A 20,783-nucleotide genomic window follows, 5' to 3' on the forward strand; every position below is an offset into this window, starting at 1 on the left:
ATTTATAGCGAAGCTATCTTATATTTCACGACAAGACATTGTTCTGTCATGACGTCATCTCTGGAGATTCGAATATGCGCTAACAACTTGATGACGTCATTATTGGACGACATTAATGTTTAGAGAGAAGTGTGTGGTAAGTTGTTCCCCATAAATGTAGGTGGGTTATACAGATAATCGCAGTGGCCGAACGATTGCATCCAAAAGAGGTAGAGATATGACAATAGGTATTAGGAGGAAAGGTACAGATAATTCGACCTAAGGTCGGATCCTATTCAGGGAGTGATCATTATTTACTACGGGTAAATATTTGAAAAAGCTTGTACATATTAGTAACACCCTTAAAGATGCTGTACACAGAGACCTAGACTAACATTTAGTCTCTGAAATCTTATATTACACAAGATCCTTCTTGACTCAAAAAAATAAAAAATCCCTATACTGATGTGGAATAGAGCTAGCTTGAGCTGTCTAGACTTGCCTTTGTATGCATTTCTAGATTATTATTTTTTCATAAAATAAATATATTCCACGGTCATGGTGCAGGACTAACAGAGACCTTATACCGAGGGACAGGCCTCAGCAGTAGATTATCATTAACGATCACTGCCGCGGTAATGAATGTAAGCGATACACCGAGTATGCCTGCGGCTTTTCTCTCGGCTGTGGTCAAGATGCATATAGTCTCTGCTGTACATAATATTGATATCTCATATAAAAAATAATCGACCCTTGGTCGTTGTTTATTTCCTAATACCACACTTCAGGGAGAATAAACAATTAGGCGCGCAACCCCAAGAGTTTTTTTCTCCCTTTTTTGCACGATAAACAACGACCACTTGTCGTTTATTTCGTCTACAAGATATCAACATTATGTACAACCTCTTTGAGGATAAAACCGGGATTAGTCCGGACAAGTACAAGCAGCTTCACACACAGACGCGTGCATGCAGGTGGCTATATGAGCGCAATATATGATCTGTTGAAACCCCGTTTCATGAATTCACCTCACCACAGTATTCAGAGTTTTTGTTATGCCATATGGAATAAATACTTTTTAAATGTGTTTTCTAGGGACCACTTCATATAAATGTGTCGAATCTTTTCAGTGTGTGTACTCTCCGGTTTAATGTTAGGATAATTTACGGTTTGGTCCGGATCTTGCATCCCAACCATGGTACATGAACTTGTTCCGTTTCCGGTTTCTGACAATTTGTTATTGTTGATGTTATTTTTTATCGAGTTTCTGAGAAATTTCAGTGTAATGAAATAACGACACTGCTTGTCACAAGTCTGTGAAAAACAGGGTACAATTAAAGAAAAAAGAAACGAAATGACGATACAAATGTATTCGTCTGAAATGTTGTAGTGGCTTGTTGAATTTGCGGGATTCAAAATGTCAAATCTACCGTGCCATGGCGGTAAATTTAAATTTGATATGAGTACCGATCAACGAGAGACATAAGGAAGTTTCTAATGGAGCCCAAGCCCGCGTGTTTTGGACAGGTAAAATATTCTCTCATGTCTCGAATTGAATCTCCTGACTTGGTGAATGTGGCATCTGCATAGTCACATACTCCCACGACATATTAGGCTACAACTCGACTCGACAGTGAGAATAATTATCCTCGTTTCATATGCGCACCATAGTTTTCTACACGTCACTGTAACGTACAGGATTCTGAATTTTTTGGGGGTGAGTAGTGCACTTTACCGGGCGCACTTTTTCAGATCCAGTAAATGAAGTGCAGGGCTGCACTGGTGGTATAGTCGTTGTAGCTAGAGTTACTAGTTTCGTCGAGTTTCGACTAGTTAGCGCTGCGGGGGCTCAAACGCCCTTCCCCGGCTCACCAGCTGGGCTAATTAATGCGGTAATTAGCTGACACTCTGACACTGGACCACGAGCCCTATCACACGTAATCAGTGCCTGTTTAACGGGTCATTAACAAGCATGCGCAGGGTTAGAAATTGGCAGTAGTCCTATAGTCCTTGCCAAACTGCCCAATAGTATCATAAGGACTAGTAGAAATTTACCATCTTTAAGGGTTTTGTTATATATTATCATTATAAGGACTAGCGGACCAAAAATGTTAGTTTCTACCGCTGATGTGTAATTCAGGAAACAATGAATTGCGCTTGCGTGTGACGTCACCATCCGATCTCCCATTAATCTTTTCTTGAAACCACACCCGCCATTGTTTATGTCAACATGACCGACCAATCAGATTAACTGGATTAACACTTGAAAAGGTAAGAAATTATGGCTAACCCTTGCCCAAAGCAAGCTAACCCTAAGGACCTAAAAGGGGTGATGGATTGTAAAGACGTGTAAGTTTCCCTAAGACCGAAAAGGGGTGATGGATTGTAAAGACGTGTAAGTTTCCCTAAGACCAAAAACGTGTGTTGGATCGTTAAGATGTGTAAGTTTCCCTAAGACCGAAAAGGGGTTTTGGATCGTGAAGCGAGAGTCACCGGAGTGTGAGGCATGGTAACGGTATAGCGAGACCCCAGTAGCACTAAAGCGCGGTAATTGACTGGATGCTGTAGCTCGGGCTGTGCCCGGTAAACTGCATTGTTGCCTATTTTTTTCTAGATGATCAATATTTATGCCTCAAAACATGATTTAATCAGAGGTGGATTCATGAATTTTTGATGACCCTGTGCCTAATGTCGTCCAGTCTGGTAAGCCGAGCTTATGACTTCCAAAATGTAGAGATGTTCCAGTGTTGATTAATAGAATCTGCACGTTTATATACACATATAACTTGGCATGTATAATTCACTGGTTACATTCGACCTTCATTGTTGTATCAAAGGGACAGTATGTGGACAGTTCTGTGTATTTTTAAATCATGCATGAAATAATTTCCGGGTGTGACATCACGTCCCTAACGGATGAGTTACAAAGTACTAATTGTCAATTTCATTAGATTAGATGCCAGTGATTACCAACACCTAGATTACAATATAAATGCCTCGGCCGTATGAAGCCAATTACTCTCCTACCCAGAGGTCCTTGCGGACAGCCTAGCAAACTACCTCAGTCACATCGTACACGACCCATTCATCATGTTCATGTTTTTTTACATCTGTTTCATTTTAGATGAGTTTTCACATTTAGATGAACACAACTTAATAAAAAATATCTTAAAACATGACAAACTATTCCCATTTGCGCATTTATCCTCCACATGCTGTCATTTGAAGCCCAACGGAAAGCTAGGGATGTGATTACACTTGAAGAGTAACGCTATTTTGTCATGTACCTCACTGTTGCAAGTGTAGTGGTATGTCTATATAATTATACAAAACAGCATGTAAAGTGCACTGAAAGGCTTGCATTAGTCTGTTCTTATTTCGGAATAAGTGTTTGTTTATAAACAAGAGAAAATTCTGGTCACATGATAAGCCTGCACCCGCAGTGTGGTCACTGGAGCAGAAACTTCTCTTGCAGAATAAGGCAAGCAGAGCCGAGTAAGCTTAAGGGTTATCAGCTTTTTTTCACAAACAAAGCTTCAGAATGATCAACATCCTGTCCCTTTAAATGTACCATGCATTTTGTGTCATGGAGCAGTATTAACATAAGCAATATGCTTGTTTACCAGTCCATTTTCGTTTTTTTAAAAAAAATTGATATGTTTAGATCAAATGTATATCTACCTAAACATATGCAAAACTTAAGTTGGAACCAGGTGAGCTATAGATTCCCCAGCCCTACATAATACAATAAAAGTAAGTGAAATTGAATGTTTGTTCATTGTTTCAATGAAATGAAATTTCTTTTCCATTTTAAACTCACAGTGATATTACGAATGATACAGAGATATGATGTTATGTCTACATGGTCAAGATGAAATTACAGCAATTCATTTGAGAACTGCATCTGACAGTCAAGGTGGCCTCTTGAAATTGTATATTTTCAATTCCAACTACAGGAACTGGCTTTTCGTGTTGTTGAGCAGAGTCACTGAAGCATGCATAAAAGGACTCTGAAGACAACGTATACTGGTGTCACTGCTCCGTATGTCTGCGGATGGGTTCTGAATTGATGTGGTATCATTCTGTAGTAACATAACTTTTGGTTTGATATAAGTAATGTGTGGCTTTAATGATGATGGTTAACAGTGGTTAATGAACATATGGTAACAGAATAAATCCCCTGTACTTATGCGTGATGTGACCTGTGAAGATCTGGGGGAGAACAGGTCTTTAGCAACGCATGCTTGCTGTAAATGGCGACTATGCTTGTCGTTAAAGGCGATTAACAGGATCGAGTGGTCAGATACGCTTACTTGGTTGATGCATGTCATCGATCCCAAGTGAGTGGATCGATGCTCATAATATTCAAAACCCAATTACTTTCAATTAACTTGCGTACAGAAACGCATGCATTGAATGAAAAACTCAAATGTATAAATAAAAAGGTCGCGTAAATATCCAATGAAGCTTTTTCATCATGCATATAAAGGAGCTAATTTCTGAAACACATTGACGAGCTAATTTACTTTCCGAGTCAAGCCTATATATTTAAAACATTTATATACTTCTAGACATTATTTCATTTATTTTAAATCTTAAAATGTTCACTGGAAAAACCTAATAGAGAGATGAATAGATCAGTGAAAAGATATTGGTTACCCAATGAAAAATGTAATAACCCAAAAAAAATAGAAACCCTAGAGTAAAAACTCAACTGCTCACCAACTTATCTGGAGCTCTGAAGAAATGAACATAAGCTTTAATGCACAGTATGATTCACAAAGTAAACCTGTGGATTGAGAGAGTGCATGTCTGTATGGTCACACAAGTGATCTCCAGATTTACTTCAATAAGCTGTTCTTGTCATGGATAAGTTTATCATAAAAATGCTTGACATGTGTGAAACAGTTGCAAAACTATGAAATTCAGTGTAGGCTGATGAGAACATATGTGTATTTAGTGTAGGCTGATGAGTACATATGTGTATTTAGTGTAGGCTGATGAGTACATATGTGTATTTAGTGTAGGCTGATGTGTATTTGGTGTAGGCTGATGTGTACATATGTCTATTTAGTTTAGGCTGATGAGTACATATGTGTATTTAGTGTAGGCTGATGGTACATATGTGTATTTAGTGTAGGCTGATGTGTACATATGTGTATTTACTTTAGGCTGATGAGTACATATGTGTATTTAGTGTTGGCTAATGAGTACATATATGTATTTAGTGTAGGCTGATGAGTACATATGTGTATTTAGTGTAGGCTGATGAGTACATATGTGTATTTAGTGTAGGCTGATGTGTACATATGTGTATTTAGTGTAGGCTGATGAGTACATATGTGTATTTAGTGTAGGCTGATGTGTACATATGTGTATTTAGTGTAGGCTGATGTGTACATATGTGTATTTAGTGTAGGCTGATGTGTACATATGTGTATTTACTTTAGGCTGATGTGTACATATGTGTATTTAGTGTAGGCTAATGAGTACATATGTGTATTTAGTGTAGGCTGATGTGTACATATGTGTATTTAGTGTAGGCTGATGTGTACACATGTGTATTTAGTGTAGGCTGAAGTGTACATGTGTGTATTTAGTGTAGGCTGATGTGTACATATGTGTATTTAGTGTAGGCTGATGAGTACATATGTGTATTTAGTGTAGGCTGATGTGTATTTGGTGTAGGCTGATGTGTACATATGTGTATTTAGTTTAGGCTGATGAGTACATATGTGTATTTAGTGTAGGCTGATGAGTACATATGTGTATTTAGTGTAGGCTGATGTGTACATATGTGTATTTACTTTAGGCTGATGAGTACATATGTGTATTTAGTGTTGGCTAATGAGTACATATATGTATTTAGTGTAGGCTGATGAGTACATATGTGTATTTAGTGTAGGCTGATGAGTACATATGTGTATTTAGTGTAGGCTGATGTGTACATATGTGTATTTAGTGTAGGCTAATGAGTACATATGTGTATTTACTGTAGGCTGATGTGTACATATGTGTATTTAGTGTAGGCTGATGAGTACATATGTGTATTTAGTGTAGGCTGATGTGTACATATGTGTATTTAGTGTAGGCTGATGTGTACATATGTGTATTTAGTGTAGGCATATGTGTACATATGTGTATTTAGTGTAGGCTGATGTGTACACATGTGTATTTAGTTTAGGCTGATGTGTACATATGTGTATTTAGTGTAGGCTGATGTGTACATATGTGTATTTAGTGTAGGCTGATGTGTACATATGTGTATTTAGTGTAGGCTAATGAGTACATATGTGTATTTAGTGTAGGCTGATGTGTACATATGTGTATTTAGTGTAGGCTGAAGTGTACATGTGTGTATTTAGTGTAGGCTGATGTGTACATATGTGTATTTAGTGTAGGCTGATGTGTACACATGTGTATTTAGTGTAGGTTGATGTGTACATATGTGTATTTAGTGTAGGCTGATGTGTACATATGTGTATTTACTATAGGCTGATGAGTACATATGTGTATTTAGTGTAGGCATATGTGTACATATGTGTATTTAGTGTAGGCTGATGTGTACACATGTGTATTTAGTTTAGGCTGATGTGTACATATGTGTATTTAGTGTAGGCTGATGTGTACATATGTGTATTTGGTGTAGGCTGATGTGTACATATGTGTATTTAGTGTAGGCTGATGAGTACATATGTGTATTTAGTGTAGGCTGATGAGTACATATGTGTATTTAGTGTAGGCTGATGTGTACATATGTGTATTTAGTGTAGGCTGATGAGTACATGTGTGTATTTACTGTAGGCATATGTGTACATATGTGTATTTACTTTAGGCTGATGAGTACATATGTGTATTTACTGTAGGCTGATGTGTACATATGTGTATTTCCTGTAGGCTGATGAGTACATATGTGTATTTACTGTAGGCTGATGTGTACATATGTGTATTTCCTGTAGGCTGATGAGTACATATGTGTATTTACTGTAGGCTGAGTTCTCTGATGAGGAACACAGTGCCATCCAGAATGCTCTCCGCCAGCGACTCGGCCCAGAGTTCATCAGTCAGAGAACGGGCGCTGCAGGACTCAAGGTGAGCAGGCAAAACGTGCACAGTCTTGCTATTTCCACACACATTGACAAAAAAGCCACCACACCCAAACTTTGATATTCAGGGATTTATCTAGACCTGTTCAGAGGTGGATATTTGGCCCTAAGTCTGCAGCAAATAAAAGAAACAATTCCCAGTTTGAATTAGAAATGTCCCAATACCTCAGTATTTACAAAAATAAGAACAGTAAAAAATCCAATTTTGAACAATCTCACAGCTTTTTCCCAATTGCATGGGCAGTTAGGGTGGAATCCTAGATATATCCCTGGATGTTGTTCTTTTAAACATCTGTTTATTGGTTCATGTGTAATCATGGTTGTATTGTTGATGACAGTTTAAACCTCATCACTCTCTCACTTCATAGTGATCTCATCTTCCCGAGGCAAGTGAGTTAATAGACTATGAAAGTCCAGTTTCCACCCTTGCCGAACTAGGCTGGTATTATGGAGTTACATTTTGGCTGGACTAATGAGTCTATGCACAGTCCAATCAAAATCGCACACAGAAATCTAAACCTGGTTCATAAAATGTCATGCAGATTTCTGTCGATTGCAGGATTTGCAAAGCATGTGCACCGCCAACTCGATATTTTCCAAATCTTTTCATGTTTTTAATCAAGGTGCTCACGTGCTTTGATGCACTTCGCTATGTAAGACCTGTATTATCACAATATAGATCAGATCGTATTGACTGGGCGCAGACATTTTTTTAAAAACAAATGCAAAGGATACGAGACGTGGAATCTGATTGGTAAATATGAGAGGCTTAGAAGGGACATAACTCCTAGTTCAGCAAGGGTGGAAACTGGACTTTTAAAGTCGATTAAGTTCTCAGATTTTACGGACATGAATTGTCATTAAATCGCCTACACGCCAAGGTCTATGCCATGCTTATTTTAAGATTGTTTTGCTTCATTTTCTAGTATAATATTTTTCATATTGCTTATACCTGCCTCCAATGAAAGTAGTCATCCTAACTCATTCTATCAATGACCCAATACTATACTATGCACCACAGAGGGGGAGTGGACACCTCGAACAGCCATCTTTGGATGCTGCCACATGGTGTCATGTACCACCAGGTGTCTACCTCTCTTTAATACTGGCTCACTTTTAATGGAGCTCCAATCACCTGCTCAGAAAGTCTGCTCTCTGGTCTGAGAGCATATCACTTTTTACCTGGGTTTGGACATTACCTGCCTTGACCTTGTCTGTGCGGGCTAGTTTGTGTTGTAAGAGTGAGGTGTCCGGGGTGACAGCGATGCACTGTACACTCTACCCTCTACCATCATCTCAGGAGTTTGCTAGTCTCCTGCTACAGTCCCTGGCCAGCTAGTCACATCTGATGTTGTCAGGCTGTGGGAGGATTTTGTGTGCATGCTGTTGTGGTATTGTCGTACATTTCCTGTCTCCATGCAGGGACTGAGTCGACTGTTGACTATCATCTGTATGGATCTAATACTACCATCTGTGTGTCAGTCAGTGCTGACTTCCTCAGTGGACGGGGTCAGGGAGTGCAATGCGGACACTCAGAACAATGTAGGCTGTGGTTAGTTTTCTTATTTTGACACGCCCAACGTTGACTTATCTGCAACCAGACTCTATAACATTGGTTGGTTGTTGTTTAACGCCGCACTCAGCAATATTCCAGCTATATGACAGCGGTCTGTAAATAATTGAGTCTGGACCAGACAATCCAGTGATTGATATCATGAACATTGATCCCGTTAGTCGTGTGATGTTAGATGGGATAGTTATGGTTGCTTATACTTTTCCACCGCCACCATACTTCTCAGAGAACACTGGAAGGATCAGTCTCAATCACCTAGCCTTATGTAGATAGCTCGGTGGCTGGCACAGCCATGGTTGGAGTTGGTGAGTGTGCAAGTTGCAGCGCTTCCACCATTACCAGATCTCCTGACACAACCATGACCTTTTTGTTGTCACGATGATCTGTCACTGCTAGACCTTTATGCATAGAAACTATCAAGCGTTCCCTCGAAAAGTATATACTCAACAACAAAAGTTCCTGTGACACCAATATTTTTGTGTATTTTTCAAACAAGTAAAGTTGGGTTTTCAATATTGTAGTACATGCATGGAATCAAGTCACAAAAACGCAACTACAGAAAAGCATGCATTCCATGCAAAAGTCAACTTATGCAAGCCCATGTATTTCAATACCCAAGAATGGGTATAAAAACATGCGCGTTAACGGGATTCCATATGCATGTTTAGCATCGTACTGACAACGACCACGCAGAAAAACAACAAAATTACGCAATTAATCAACACAACGAAATGCCACGCCTGTCTGAAAATAAGCGTCTGTGAGCCATTGGTATGCTTGAAGCAAGATCAAGTCAACGTGATGTTGCAAGACAATTCAACGTCCACAGAAGAACCATTTGGCGTTTATGGCAACGTTGGCAACAGACGAATGCAGTCAGAGACCATCCTCGAAGTGGCAGGCCACGCGTTACCAATAATCGACAAGACAACTGGATTCGAACAACACACCTACAAAATCGATTCCAGCCAGCAACAGTGACTGCAATAAGCATCCCTGGCCTTCAACGAATATCTTCACAAACCGTACGTCGTCACCTCAGATGTGCAGGGATTTCGCCAGAAGATCCGCCAGATGTCCCATTTTGACAGGAAATCACCGTGGTGCAGACAGCATCTACAGTGGACGGCCATGCAGTGGGGACAAGTTCTATTCACTGACGAGTCTCGTTTTCACCTCAGCCACAGCGATGGACGGATTCGAGTGTACTGACGTCGAGGTGAACATTACGTTAATCATTGTGTCATGGAAGAAGATTGGTTCAGGGGCGGCAGCGTTATGGTATGGGGTAAGATTACAGCAAGACAGAAGACCCGTTTGATAGTGGTGGAGGGATATCTCAATGGACAGCGCTACCACGACGAGATCATCAGCCCTGTTGTTTGCGTTTTTGCGTCGTCATGGCCCAGGCATTACCTTTCAACATGACAATGCCTGGCCTCATATTGCTCAACTTGTTGATGATTTTCTTCAACAAAACAACGTGAATGTCATCCCCTGGCCAGCTCGCTCCCCTGATCTTTCACCAATTGATCACATGTGGGATGAGATGGATCGGCGCCTTCGACGTCAACCACGTGGTCCACAGACACTCCAGGAACTTTGAAACATGCTCCAGCAGATATGGACAGATATTCCACAGGACTTTGTGCGACCCCTGATCCATTCCATGAGACTGAGATGTGTTGCTTGCATCGCAACCAGTGGTGGACACACAAGCTATTGTTTTGTAAATTGACCTTTGGCATGTTCATGTTTTTTATGAAATCACGCATTTTCATTTTCAAGTCAGTATGGCAAATTAAACCATTTGAACACTTACAGGAGTCTTTTATCTGTTGCAAACAGAAACTGTTTCAGATTTGGTAAAAAACATAACTTATCTTATTCAATGACACAGGAACTTTTGTTGTTCAGTATATTTTGGTGAGTGGATTGTTCTATGATCCCTAAACATTAATACTGGCTAATATGTCTTTATGCCTTTAGTCATTCGAGAAAATTATTTAAATTTATAATTCTAAATCATTCTATTGAAAAGTTCCCTCTCTTTGAAAATATTCATCTGTCATAAACTACTCCGGATGAAGCTTGTTTGTGCATCTTTAAGTAGACAACATGTAGGTTTCAGTACTAATGATACATATTATACCTAGTACACTTAGCAGTTGACTGATTCTATTTTTTTTGCAAAGCTTGTATTTATGGAACAATAAAAAGATTGTAGAATCTGCTATTAATCATGTTTAATGCTATTATTATGTCCAACACAATATGCAGATGACAGATACTGAACATGTTGTTAATATGTCCAACACAATATACAGTCGACAGGTAGGTTTAGTTCTGTTTGTTTCATGTAGATTACATATCCAACTCCATACTGCATTATGCTGTCATTATCAAAACCCTTTAACTTGAAATATTTTAGCTTGTTGCAGTTTGAGTGACAGATTTCACTGTAGTAGATTTTATGATTGAACTTTGAATATTGAAGGTATAATAAGGATGATTAAGGAATCAGGAATCGCATGTTATGTTTCAGCTGGCCTACATCGAGGGATGGCGACTGATCAATCTCGCTAATGAGACGTTTGGCTTCAATGGTTGGTCGCACTCTGTGTCTCACCAGACTGTGGGTAAGCTGATATAGCAGTGTAGGAAGTCATCCTTATGTGGTCTCATTCAGTGTGTCTCTCTCAGTGTGTCTCACTATGTGTCTCACTCTGTGTCTCACTCTGTGTCTCACCAGACTGTGGGTAAGCTGATGTAGCAGTGTAGGAAGTCATCCTTATGTGGTCTCATTCAGTGTGTCTCTCTCAGTGTGTCTCACTATGTGTCTCACTCCGTGTTGCACTCTGTGTCTCACCAGACTGTGGGTAAGCTGATGTAGCAGTGTAGGAAGTCATCCTTATGTTGTCTGTCTCTGTACCTCACTCCGTGTGTCACATTGTGTCTCACTCTATTTCTCACATTGTGTCTCACTCTGTGTCTCACTCTATTTCTCACACTGTGTCTCATTCTGTGTCCCACTCTATTTCTCATGCTGTGTCTCACTCTATTTCTCACACTGTCCCACTCCGTGTCTCATTCTATTTCTCACACTGTGTCTCACTCTGTGTCTCATGCTGTGTCTCACTCTATTTCTCACGCTGTGTCTCACTCTATTTCTCACGCCGTGTCTCACTCTATTTCTCACGCTGTGTCTCACTCTATTTCTCACGCCGTGTCTCACTCTATTTCTCACTCTGTGTCTCACTCTATTTCTCACTCTGTGTCTCACTCTGTGTCTCACTCCGTGTCTCACTCTGTGTCTCACTCCATGTCTCACTCTATTTCTCATGCTGTGTCTCACTCTATTTCTCACACTGTCCCACTCCGTGTCTCATTCTATTTCTCACACTGTGTCTCACTCTGTGTCTCATGCTGTGTCTCACTCTATTTCTCACGCTGTGTCTCACTCTATTTCTCATGCCGTGTCTCACTCTATTTCTCACTCTGTGTCTCACTCCGTGTCTCACTCTGTGTCTCACTCTGTGTCTCACTCTATTTCTCATGCTGTGTCTCACTCTATTTCTCACGCTGTGTCTCACTCTATTTCTCACGCTGTGTCTCACTCTACTTCTCACGCTGTGTCTCACTCCATGTCTCACACTGTCCCACTCCGTGTCTCACTCTATTTCTCATGCTGTGTCTCACTCTATTTCTCATGCTGTGTCTCACTCTATTTCTCACACTGTGTCTCACTCTATTTCTCACACTGTGTCTCACTGCGTTTCTCACTCTGTATCTCACTCTGTGTCTCACCCTGTGTCTCACACTGTCTCACTCCATGTCTCAATGTCACTCCAAAATATCGATAACAACTAGCGGTTTGCAAAAAACAACTCTAGGTATTTCTAATATTGGACAATGTAGTGGCCATCCTGGCTTTAGAATGTGGATTGGTTCGCCTGTTTAATTGGCTGTTGTGAATCCCTGTCATGATTTGTGACTGGTTCTTAGTTTGTTGAGTGAGATTATTCTTATTGCTAGCATAGCTGAGACAACTTGTATGGAGTTTGCAATAGAGATTGAATTTTTGTATAATTACTTTAGGATGAAATTATGTTCAAGGAATTCAAATTTTTTTCTTCAGATTTTGTTGATCATAACAATGGCCGCTTTTATGTTGGTGTCAGTGCTCTGGTCAAAGTTCAGCTGAAGGTGAGGAAACATCAAGATTCATGGTAAAGGGCAGGGGCAGCCCAAAACCAATCTCAGTACAATACCTTCTGCGTGAGTGAGTGAGTATTGTTTTTCGCCGGTTTTAGCAATATTCCAGCAATATCACGGCGGGGGACACCAGAAAAGGGGTTCACACATTGTACCCATGTTGGGAATCGAACCCGGGTCTTTGGCGTGACGAGCAAACGCTTTAACCACTAGGCTACCCGACCGCCTCCCTTCTGCGTGAAGGTCTGACAACGTGCATGCCCATGTGTGTGGCTGCTTGTACTTGTCTGGACAAATGCCGGTATTGTAGTGCTCGCCCACTGAGACACTGTGCTGCAGTTTTACATGTATACCCAACTTAGATTGTCAACCACTGATTTGCCTGGAAGACATTTGATTGTTTATGGTCTCTGTTATCTGTGTGGAATATTGCTGACAAGGGTTAAAAACAAGACTCAATCACTGGTGTATCATGTGTGTCAAGATGGAGTGTACCATGCAGACATCGGGTATAGAGTGAGTGAGTGAGTGAGTGAGGGACTGCGGTCTAAGACCAGCTTGTTCTAACCCTGTGTATTATGTGTGTCAAGGATGGAGTGAGTGAGGGACTCTGGTCTAAGGCCAGCTTGTTCTAACCCTGTGTATTATGTGTGTCAAGGATGGAGTAAGTGAAGGATTCTGGTCTAAGGCCAGCTTGTTCTAACCCTGTGTATTATGTATGTCAAGGATGGAGTGAGTGAGGGACTGCGGTCTAGGGCCAGCCTGTTCTAACCCTGTGTATTATATGTGTCAAGGATGGAGTGAGTGAGTGAGTGTGTGAGTGAGGGACTGCGGTCTAAGGCCAGCCTGTTCTAACCCTGTGTATTATGTGTGTCAAGGATGGAGTGAGTGAGTGAGTGAGTGAGTGAGTGAGTGACTCTGGTCTAAGGCCAGCTTATTCTAACCCTGTGTATTATGTATGTCAAGGATGGAGTGAGTGAGGGACTGCGGTCAAAGGCCAGCCTGTTCTAACCCTGTGTATTATGTGTGTCAAGGATGGAGTGAGTGAGTGAGTGAGTGACTCTGGTCTAAGGCCAGCTTATTCTAACCCTGTGTATTATGTGTGTCAAGGATGGAGTGTACCATGAGGACATCGGGTATGGAGTGAGTGAGGGACTCCGGTCTAAGGCTTTGTCTATCGAGAAGGCGAGGAAGGAGGCTGTCACTGATGGACTCAAGAGAGCTCTCAAGTAAGTAGCATTCTATAACATTGTTGAGCATGTTGAGTACTTGTCTGTCATCACTAATTCACTTCATTACAGATATGATGCATAGGTAACATTTGAGATTTATATTTGACCTGTCTGTGTGGTAAATACGCCCACACTTGAAGGAAGGAAATGGTTATTGGACACGGTGAGTCACATTAATTCTTAAACGTAAGCAATTTTTATTGCCATTAAAAAATATTTTCCCATGTGATACCAAGCATACTCTCTTATCCATTAAATAAAATGCTTGGCAACTGCCATTTTCCTAAAGGGCCGAGAACAATTTGTGTTTGTTGTGTTTGTTGGTATTCTGGTGGGAAAGAAGTACTCCTCCTGCATCACATTTGTTTTCAATAAAAAAAAAAAATATAAGTAAAGTCCCACAGCCCTTCTCACTTTTGAGAAAAATATGCCCAAGAACCATTTTTTATGCAGCCTATATCCTGAGTTATAACTTAATTTGAAGACTGTGAGTGAGTGAGTATGATTTTACGCCACTTTTAGCAATATTTCAGCAATATCATTGTGGGGGGACACCAGAAATGGGCTTCACACATTGTACCCATGTCGGGAATCGAACCCGGGTCTTCGGCGTGACGAGCGAACGCTTTAACCACTAGGCTACCCGACCGCCCCTTGAAGACTATGAGTGAATAGAGCCATTTGGTAGCACAGGTTACAGAATTTACTGTCCATGTTGAATTTTTAAGCACCTGGGTCTAACATCACATGATTTTGTTGACTGTCATCTATGGAATTATGTGTTGAGATAACATTATGACAAGAAGAACATTCATACAGGCTTGTGAATATTGTTCTTGAAGTGTGTGATGTTTGATTAATTTGCAAAAAAACTCCATCCAAATATTCTGCTTGTTAGAGCCACTGTTCAACATGAATCATACCTGATTCTTGCACCCAAGACGATCTGGGTTAGAATAGGTCTTCAGCAACGTTTTCTTGCCATAAAACGAGACTATGCTTGCCATAAGAGGCGACAAACGAGATCGGGTGGTCAGGCTCGCTGACTTGGTTGATGCATGTCATCGTATCCCATGGATCGATGCTTATGATGTCAATCATAGGATTGTCTGGTCCAGACTCGATTATTTACAGACTGTCATCATGTTGCTGGAATATTACTGAGTGATGTGTTAAACAAACAAACAAATAAACAAACAAACTGATTCTGGACTCACTGCAATCATCAAACTTGCATGTAGCACGTCCACTGTGTCTACTATATAAACATGTATAAGGTAATAAAGGTAGACACTAATGTCTGACACACGTCAGATACTCAGGTAATGAACATGCATCCACCCCAGCCCCAGCTGAATATAGCCTACTTCAAACAATAATATCTGATATTTGAGAGTAATGTTTATTAGTATTGTCATGGTATTCATGTTGAAGTTTCTCTCTGCAGGAGTTTTGGAAACTGTATGGGCAACTGTCTCGGAGACAAGGAGTACTTGAAGTGTATCAGTCGAACCCCCAAACCTGTAAGTGTATCAGTCCAAACCCTAAACCTGAAGTGTATCAGTCCAGCCCCTAAACCTGTACATAAGTGTATCAGTCCAGCCCCTAAACCTGAAGGTGTATCAGTCCAGCCCCTAAAACTGGAGGTATAGCAGTCCAGCCCCTAAACTTGTAAGTGTATCAGTCCAGCCCCTTAACCTGAAGTGTATCAGTCCAGCCCCTAAACTTGTAAGTGTATCAGTCCAGCCCCTAAACTTGTAAGTGTATCAGTCCAGCCCCTTAACCTGAAGTGTATCAGTCCAACCCCTAAACCTGGAGGTATAGCAGTCCAGCCCCTAAACTTGTAAGTGAATCAGTCCAGCCCCTAAACCTGAAGGTCTATCAGTCCAGTTCCTAAACCTGGAGGTGTATCTGTCCAGCCCATTACCCTGTAAGTGTATCAGTCCAGCCCATTACCCTGTAAGTGTAACACTCCAACCCCTAAACCTGGAGGTGTATCACTCCAACCCCTAAACCTGAAGGTGTATTAGTCCAACCCCTAAACCTAGAGGTGTATCAGTCCAACCCCTAAACCTGGAGGTGTATCACTCCAGCCCCTAAACCTGAAGTGTATCAGTCCAAACCCCAAACCTGTAAGTGTATCAGTCAAAACCCCCAAACCTGTAAGCGTATCAGTCCAGCCCCCAAACCTGTAGGTGTATCAGTCCAAACCCTAAACCTGAAGGTGTATCAGTCCAGCCCTAAACCTGGAGGTGTATCAGTCCAACCCCTAAACCTGGAGGTGTATCAGTCCAGCCTCTAAACCTGGAGGTGTATCAGTCCAACCCCTAAACCTGTAAGTGTATCAGTCCAGCCCCTAAACCTGGAGGTGTATCAGTCCAGCCCCTAAACCTGGAGGTGTATCGAGTCCAGCCCCTAAACCTGGAGGTGTATCAGTCCAGCCTCTAAACCTGGAGGTGTATCAGTCCAGCCTCTAAACACTTTATGTGTATATGTGTTTGTGTTGTTTGGCATAACATACACTTACATGCTACTTTCAGCCCCCAGAAGCTTACAAGGTGGAAGATATGAAGCATCAGACAATTGACAACTCCATTGCAAAGTCACGCAAGAGGTCAACATTTCCCCGCCCATATGCATATGGAGTGAACAGGGCAGGGCCCAGTGTTGCAAAGGCCCCCAGACCTGACCCTTACAGTGAGCCTCCGTTCAATGTGGCACCCAACTCAGCAAATGAGCCGTCAGATGGGGAGGTGCCCAACTCAGCAAAGATCTCCAGACCTGACCCTTCCAGTGAGTTGCCGGTTGGGGTGGTGCCCAGCACAGCGAAGATCTCCAGACCACACCCTTCCAGTGAGTTGCCGGCCGGGGTGGTGCCCAGCACAGCGAAGATCTCCAGACCTCACCCTTCCAGTGAGCCCCCAGTCAGGATGGTGCCCAACACGAGGCCAGGGACGGGGAAAGATGAGGTTCATACATCATTCAACATGGATGATGAGGATGTTGCAGCAGCCTGTGCTGTCATGGAAGACAAGAATGTCGAGGCTGAAGGTGCTGGCCAGGTCAGTGAGGATGAACAGAACAAGGTCAAGAGTGAATCGGAGATGGTTACCATGGAAACTGAGAGCAGAGGGGATGGAACATATGTCAGCACCTCTGTCCTAGTGGAACAAATGCTAGCCAAAGGGTGAGTATATAAATTATGCAAATGTGAGTAGAACAAAATCGTTTTTTGTTTTGCATTTTGTAATTTTGGTACCGATCAGTTTGTCTGGTGGTTTTGGTCTGTTTTCACAATTACGGTGTCTGTGGCACTTTCGTCTAAGACACTGCAATTTACTGTGCAGAGTTGCATCCCTTAGACGTGCCATAAACCTATGATCTTGCGTTAGAATCCTGGTAAGCCCGGATTATGTTTCTAGGTTTGTCAGCGTTATACTTGTGCTCATGGGTTTAACCAAACATCTTCATTACTTCGGACTTTCCTCCCACATGAAGCTGTCACTCCTTAATATAACTTAATACTGTTCAAGAGAGTTGGTTCTTTGTTTACATACTACACTATACACACCCGGTTGTACCAGCTATATTTGGCGTGCATGAAAATAATGAAATCTAGACCAGACAATCCTGTGACTCACATCACGAGCATTGATCTACGTAATTGGGATGCGATGACATGCATCAACCAAGTGTGTACCACTAAGTGGGAGCCGTGCCAATTTACTCTTGTTGGAGGGGTACACAAAGTATGTGATCTGGACTACCAGTGGTCGGACTATGTGGAAACCTCGGTGGCTGAGTGTAACCCGGTTAGATCGGTGACTTTGTGTGCAGGCAATAAGGTGCCTCATACTGAGAGAATCAAGGATGGGACTCAACCCAAGAAAATACTAGAATTTGTACTTTACTAAGAAAAGTGTATTCCCGAGTATAACATTTGACATTTTTGTAAAAGGCCTTGTGGTTTTGAAGGTAAATTAGTATGATGTATGAAAGTAACCCACCTTTAAGAGGAAGTAACATGCTTGGCATGTTGCAGGAACTTCAAGAATGAAGAGGAGCGAGCACGGCAGGAGCGCATCCTTCGCCAGAAGCTGAAGCAGCAAGAGTTTCAGGCCAGGCTCAAGCACAAACACTCCGGAGGACAGAAGGAAAACGGTAATATCAGGATAGGAAAACTTGGTCTTTGATAGACATTTGGAAGATATGGAGACATGGCACTTTTATGTTAAACAAGTTTTTACAACTGCTAAGTACCTGTCAAAGACTTGATTAGACATCAACATTGGGATGAGGCAGTCAATCAGTTCAAAAGCTTCGTCCGGAGGAACATCAATCAGTTCAAAAGTTTCATCCAGAAGGACATCAATCAGTTCAAAAGCTATGTCCAGAAGGACATCAATCAGTTCAAAAGCTATGTCCAGAAGGACATCAATCAATTCAAAAGCTTCGTCCAGAAGGACATCAATCAATTCAAAAGCTTCGTCCAGAAGGACATCAATCAATTCAAAAGCTTCGTCCAGAAGGACATCAATCAATTCAAAAGCTTCGTCCAGAAGGACATCAATCAATTCAAAAGCTTCGTCCAGAAGAACACAGGGACAAACAACCTCCTTACCAACAACTAAGAAGTCTATATCTATAAATGTTTCATGTCTTTAGGAAAACTTCGACTGAGACCTTATACAGATTTGTCTCTTAGTCTCTTAGGGATATAGAACGAGATATGCAAATAACGAAATATTTATTGACAAAAATATGGTTTTGGCATTGATAAAACATGTTAATCATTTATATCTGATTCAAAGTAAACATTTGATTTTTGTGCTGAAATATTGTCTTTAGCTAAAAATGAGATTTTTGATGCCTTAATATTGTTTTTTTGTCTCTAAAATATGTCTGCCATCTGAAACCTAGTTATCAACAGTCTTTGACCAAAGAATAATTGTTTGGACATTTTCATTAATCATAAGTCTCTATATAGAAAGTGCTACTAATGCTTGACATCTCTTATCTCTTCACCCTCACAGCCACAAGTCCCCGAACCAGAAGTGCATCCAAGGTGACGACAGCCGCAGCGTCCCCAAGCCTCGGTCCACCTGTAGCAACATCCACACCGGCACCTTCTGTCAAGTCCCGCAAGTCTGTGGAGAATGAGGGACTACAGCACAACCAGCAAACTGGACGAGTTCCACTGCTGGCAGAGGAGGACTTTGGTAAGAAGCTTTGTGTCTAGTATAGAACTCTAGTAGACCAGTTCCTCTGCTGGCAGAGGAGGACTTTGGTAAGAAGCTTTGTGTCTAGTATAGAACTCTAGTAGACCAGTTCCTCTGCTGGCAGAGGACTTCGGTAAGAAGCTTGTTTGTCTAGTATAGCACTCTAGTGAACCAGAAGGGAGTCAGGTGGTCTTATGTTAGGGTGTGTGTGTTTCAGATGAGATCGAGGTGTGGAGCCAGGTGGTGTACCCAGACAACCTGGAGGAGCTGAACAACAGCCGGACCGTGAGGAGCAGCTCCAGGAAGTCAGCAGGTACGCCACAGTGGCACAGCAGCACAAGACAACAGCATGTTGACCCTAGCCTTGTCAGGGCCACAGGGTATATGAAGGCTTGTCCCCAGTACCCTGCAGCTTTAAGGTAGAGCAGTGCCTTGGTTTGATTATCTGAACAACTGAATAAGATCAGTACCAGACAGATGACCACTTGAGAAGATTCTATTTCTGTGACTGATCCTATTTAACATGGTGACTGATGATGGAGATTGATGTGCCTACTGTTGACTGGCTCTTTGAGGACACACAGTCGGCTGCTGTCAGTCACCTGCCCTTTGGAGGGTGTCCTGGGTAGGTAACATCCCCAGTACCCAATTCTTGCCGATGAACCAGCTTAAATGGCGGTTGGTCTTCAGAATGGGATGTATTTGGTCAAAATACTAGTCTTTGGTAATTTGATTTGATATTTCTAGTACTGTTTTCATTTTTCCATGAAAAATTAAAGTACACAATTGTAGTTGTCTGACAATCTAGCCTACCAGACTGGGGCAAGTTGGACATGTTGCTCCACAGCCTAGCTATTTGTTGGAAAGTCCGATCAGGTTGAACATTTGAACCATCAAGCAATTGATGTCGTATTTTAACATTTGTAGCTAAACTTCATCTAAACACTAATTCCTGGATTGGCAAGTCAATTCTATGGTAAAACTCCTGGGCCCACTAGCACAAAGTGATCTTAGCACTAAGACTATTGTAAGCCTATGTTAAAGTATGGGAGTTATGATCATCTTAGATCTAAGATCGCATTGTGAAAGTGGGTCCTGTGTTGTATATTCACATGTATATTCAAGCGTATTATATTGTTACCTTCTGTACTTTCAGAGGAAAACAGAGCCAAGAGGAAGAGGCTGTCTCATGAACTCCTGTCTTGATGACTGACAGACATACAATGGCAGCGCAAGAAAAACTGATGCCTCAACACTGTAGTATTGTCACCTCACAGTGATGTATCTCTGTGACACAGCAATGGGAGAGGAATGGAGATATTCCCCAAACTTATGAACACACAATGCCATTTAGAAGGTGGTCAAATGTAACAAATGTTATGTTTAGGATAACACTTTCTTAGTAAATTACAGATTCTCATACTTTTTGGGGTTGAGTCCCGTCCAGGATTCAAACCCA

General features: G+C 41.5%; 1 protein-coding gene across 1 annotated transcript; it reads left to right on the plus strand.

Annotated features, from left to right (window-relative positions):
- The first annotated feature begins 1,476 nt into the window (after window positions 1-1,476).
- LOC139446181 (uncharacterized) lies at window positions 1,477-20,552 on the plus strand. The gene is made up of 11 exons (XM_071227487.1): window positions 1,477-1,506; window positions 6,970-7,071; window positions 11,204-11,297; window positions 12,797-12,864; window positions 13,984-14,102; window positions 15,553-15,628; window positions 16,646-17,292; window positions 18,148-18,266; window positions 19,139-19,324; window positions 19,542-19,637; window positions 20,481-20,552. The coding sequence occupies exons 1-11, from the start codon at window positions 1,477-1,479 to the stop codon at window positions 20,528-20,530; spliced, it is 1,587 nt and encodes a 528-aa protein (XP_071083588.1). The 3' UTR covers window positions 20,531-20,552.
- Window positions 20,553-20,783: the final 231 nt, after the last annotated feature.

The sequence above is a fragment of the Haliotis cracherodii genome, unplaced genomic scaffold, assembly GCF_022045235.1.
Source record: "Haliotis cracherodii isolate W230 unplaced genomic scaffold, xgHalCrac1.p SCAF_6, whole genome shotgun sequence".
Lineage (NCBI taxonomy): Eukaryota > Metazoa > Mollusca > Gastropoda > Lepetellida > Haliotidae > Haliotis > Haliotis cracherodii.